The following is a 3590-nucleotide window of genomic DNA, read 5'->3' as shown; positions in this document are numbered from 1 at the left end:
TACTTGTGATCTCTCTCTGTCAAATAAATAAATAAAATATTTAAAAAAAACACTTCTGCAAACATCTCCTAAAATTCTCTCAAAACCAAAGCCTGATCAGGGAGGACAGTGGGGACTGCCTCCCTTTGTTTTCTCTGTACTCTGAAGTTCTTTTCTGGGCATGGCTGTGAATCCTTCATCCAAAGACTTGATCTCCTCCTGGGAAGTAGTCATTTGAATAGCAGCAGGGGAGGAGGGGGAAAGAAGAACCACATGCAGGGTTCATTCATTAGAATATATATTTGACATAGTCAGGCAATGTTCCAGGTGAGTTAAAAATAATTCCTTGTGAAAAATTAATAGGAAGTTAGAAATGTGTGTTTTAATACAAGCTCACAGAGTGGGACATAACCTCAAAGTCCCTGGCAGCTGACATCACAGATCACACAGGGTATGTGTGGAGCACTGTGTGACCGGTGAGGAGACTGACTACAGAAGTGGCCTCACCTTCTTTCCTGGAACACAGAGAGGCAGGAGAGAGAGGGAAATATTTAGGTTATGAGCCACTGAGTTAGGGGACTTATTTCTTTTCTCTCTACCCATCACACATTCATAACCGTGGACATAAAAACTGTAGTGAATCTTTCCTAGTTGCTTTGGTTGAGGGGTATTGAATGTAAAAACTCACAAAACTAAATTCCTCTCTCCTCTCCTTTCTCAGTCATGGACCCTAGGTAGGCTGCTGCCCCCATTTCTCCAGTGTTTCCTTCTCAGACAGCCTGGTCCTTTCCTTCTTACAGGTGGTTATGAAGGCCCTGCCCCTTTCCCCGTCTTCCTCTCTGTTCACTGCACCCCTGTGGGCCTAGGGGTAAAGGGAAAGGGTCGACTGTATATTCTTGGCCATTAGCACAGCTAAATGGATGATGCAGAATGAGGAGAAAGGGACCAAAGTGCCAGCTGACCTTGGCTAGCTGATGTTGGAGCTACAGGTTTATGACTGGGGGACCAAATTTATATTTTAATCTCAGATGATATTTTCAAGATGGGTCTATACTTGTAATGAGGCTGACCAGTCCGTGAATTAATCTGTCATGACTCACACTTAAGCACTGCTTGCACATCCTATGTGAGAATTACTCTACAATAATTCATGACCTGTTGTCTTATGGCTTAATTAGTATATGACACTACATGAGTTAGATGAACCCAAGTTGGAGTATGTCCTGTGGTGTGCTAAAAAGCAGAATGTGGGGAACCATTGTCCTTTTTCCTGGAGGGAAAGCAGTATTGATTTTTCTATGATGTCTTCTATGTTTCTATGATATTTGTATAAGTTTCTATGATATTTGTGCTGCAACAAGTGACATGGGACTTGTGAGCCTTAGTTGGCTGATTGAACACCATTTTCCAGTAAATATTTATTGTTTACTTAGGCATTATGGAGGGATAGCACATAACAAAAAAAATATGAAGCAGCAGCTCTGAAGCCTGAGCAACAGAACTCAGCAGCCCCAACTCAACTCAGCTTAACTCAGCCTCATCGAACCTGATCTCAGACTCTCCACTCCTGGGCTTTCTACAGCTCTCTGATCCTAGAGTCCTCTTCATTTCAGCTAGAATGCCGTGTCAGGCACTTCGCAGAATTGGTCCAAAGCTGGTACGCAGACGAATGCTGGAGGAAGATGTGAATGAGATGGCTCCTGCCAGAAGACGGACCACTCTGGACTTAGTGGCCCTGGGTGTGGGCTGCACAGTGGGAGTAGGTGTGTTTGTCCTGGCTGGGGAGGTGGCTAGAGATGTAGCAGGACCATCCATTGTGATCTGCTTGTTGGGAGCCAGCCTGTCTTCTGTGTTGGCTGGGCTGTGCTATGCAGAATTTGGTGTCCAGGTTCCCTATGCTGGCTCTTCATATCTCTACACTTACGTCACTATGGGTGAAATCTGGGCTTTCATCACTGGCTGGAACCTTATTGTCTTCTTTGTTGCTCATACAGCCACTGTGGCTCGGGCTTGGACCTTAGCTTTTGACAATCTGCTTGGGAACCAGATCTCTCAGACCCTGCATGAGAGCATCTCACCAAATGTTCCCCAGCACCTGGGAGAAATTCTAGGCTTCATTGTTGTGGGCCTTATGTTGTTGCTGATGGAATTGCTGGCTCTGAGGAGTAGGTGGATTTTCCCGGTTTCCAAAGTGGTCACATTGGTGAAAGTTTTGGCTCTCAGTTTTGTCATCATCTCAGGCTTCATTAAGGGAGACCTGCACAACTGGGAGCTCACAGAAGAGGACTATGTAAAGGCTGGACTCAATGACACCTCTCACTTGGGCCCTCTGGGCTCTGGAGGATTTGTGCCTTTTGGGTTCAGGGGGATTCTTCGTGGAGTAGCTACCTGTTTCTGTGCATTTATTGGTTTTAGCATTATTATTACAAGAGTGGAAGAAGCCCAGAATCCTGAGCGTTCCATCCCCATGGGCATTGTGGTTTCACTGCTCACCTGCTTTTTGTTGTATTTTGGTGTCTCTGTAGCACTAACACTTATGGTTCCTTACTACCAACTTCGACCTGGGAGCACCTTGCCAGAGATATTTCTCCATGTTGGCTGGGCAACTGCCTACTATGTTGTAGCTTTTGTATTCCTCTGTAGTCTTTCTGTCAGCATCTTTGGCTTTATGTTCCCCATACGTAATCTGATATACATGATGGCACAGGATGGCCTCCTGTTCCCTGTCCTTGCCAGAATCCAAACCAGCACATACATGCCCAATGTGTCCACAGTAATCTTGGGCATTATCGTAGGAATCATGGCATTCTTCCTTGGACTCACTGATCTTCTGGATCTCATGTCAGTTGGGGCCCTGCTAGCTTACTCCCTGATGGCTCTTTGTGTTCTCATCCTCAGGTACCAGCCTGAGAGGAGGAACGGGGTAAAAAAAGCCCAGGAGCAGGAAGAGAATGGACCTGCAGCAGAGAAACTAACACTACAAAGTCTATTTTTTCCAGGCAGCCCCACCCCCACTCCACTCTCTGGCTGTGTTGTCATTGTTTGCTCTTCACTGCTTGTTCTGCTGCTGACTCTCCTCTGCCTGGTGCTGGCCCACTGGCCAGGTCTGCTTTCTGGAGATGCAGGGGCAATCACAGTGGTTGTGCTGCTCCTGGTGCTCATCACTGGGATCACTGGGGTCATCTGGAGACAGCCACAGAGTTCCACTCCCCTTCACTTTAAGGTCCCTGCTGTGCCTCTCCTCCCACTTCTGAGCATCTTTGTGAATGTTTATCTTATGATGCAGATGTCAGCTGGCACTTGGGCCCGATTTGGTGTCTGGATGCTGACTGGGTTTGCTATCTACTTTGGCTATGGGATCCAGCACAGCATGGTCCCTTAACCCTACTTCAGTTAGGACCAAAACTATAGACTCAGCAGTGAACTTAGCTGTGGCAGTCTGTATATGAGTTGACATCATCACATTTGAATGTAGTCTGGTCCCCTGCAATAATAGAGTACTTTTGGGCATATGGAAAGCTTGGCTTCCCATGGATAGTTGGTGGGAGAACACTAATACAACTCTATTTATTATGAAATGAAGGATGTGTCTTTGCTCTTTCTCCTTTTTT

At 46.1% G+C, this 3590-nt stretch overlaps 1 protein-coding gene across 1 annotated transcript; it reads left to right on the top strand.

Moving 5' to 3' along the window:
- Nucleotides 1–1597: 1597 nt before the first annotated feature.
- LOC308346922 (cationic amino acid transporter 3-like) lies at nucleotides 1598–3361 on the top strand (the record flags this gene model as incomplete). The annotated part of the gene is made up of 1 exon (XM_080810030.1): nucleotides 1598–3361. The coding sequence occupies one exon, from the start codon at nucleotides 1598–1600 to the stop codon at nucleotides 3359–3361; it is 1764 nt and encodes a 587-aa protein (XP_080666156.1).
- Nucleotides 3362–3590: the final 229 nt, after the last annotated feature.

The sequence above is a fragment of the Martes martes genome (assembly GCF_963455335.1).
Source record: "Martes martes genome assembly, chromosome: 8".
NCBI lineage: Eukaryota > Metazoa > Chordata > Mammalia > Carnivora > Mustelidae > Martes > Martes martes.
This window is presented reverse-complemented; position numbering and strand designations above follow the sequence as displayed.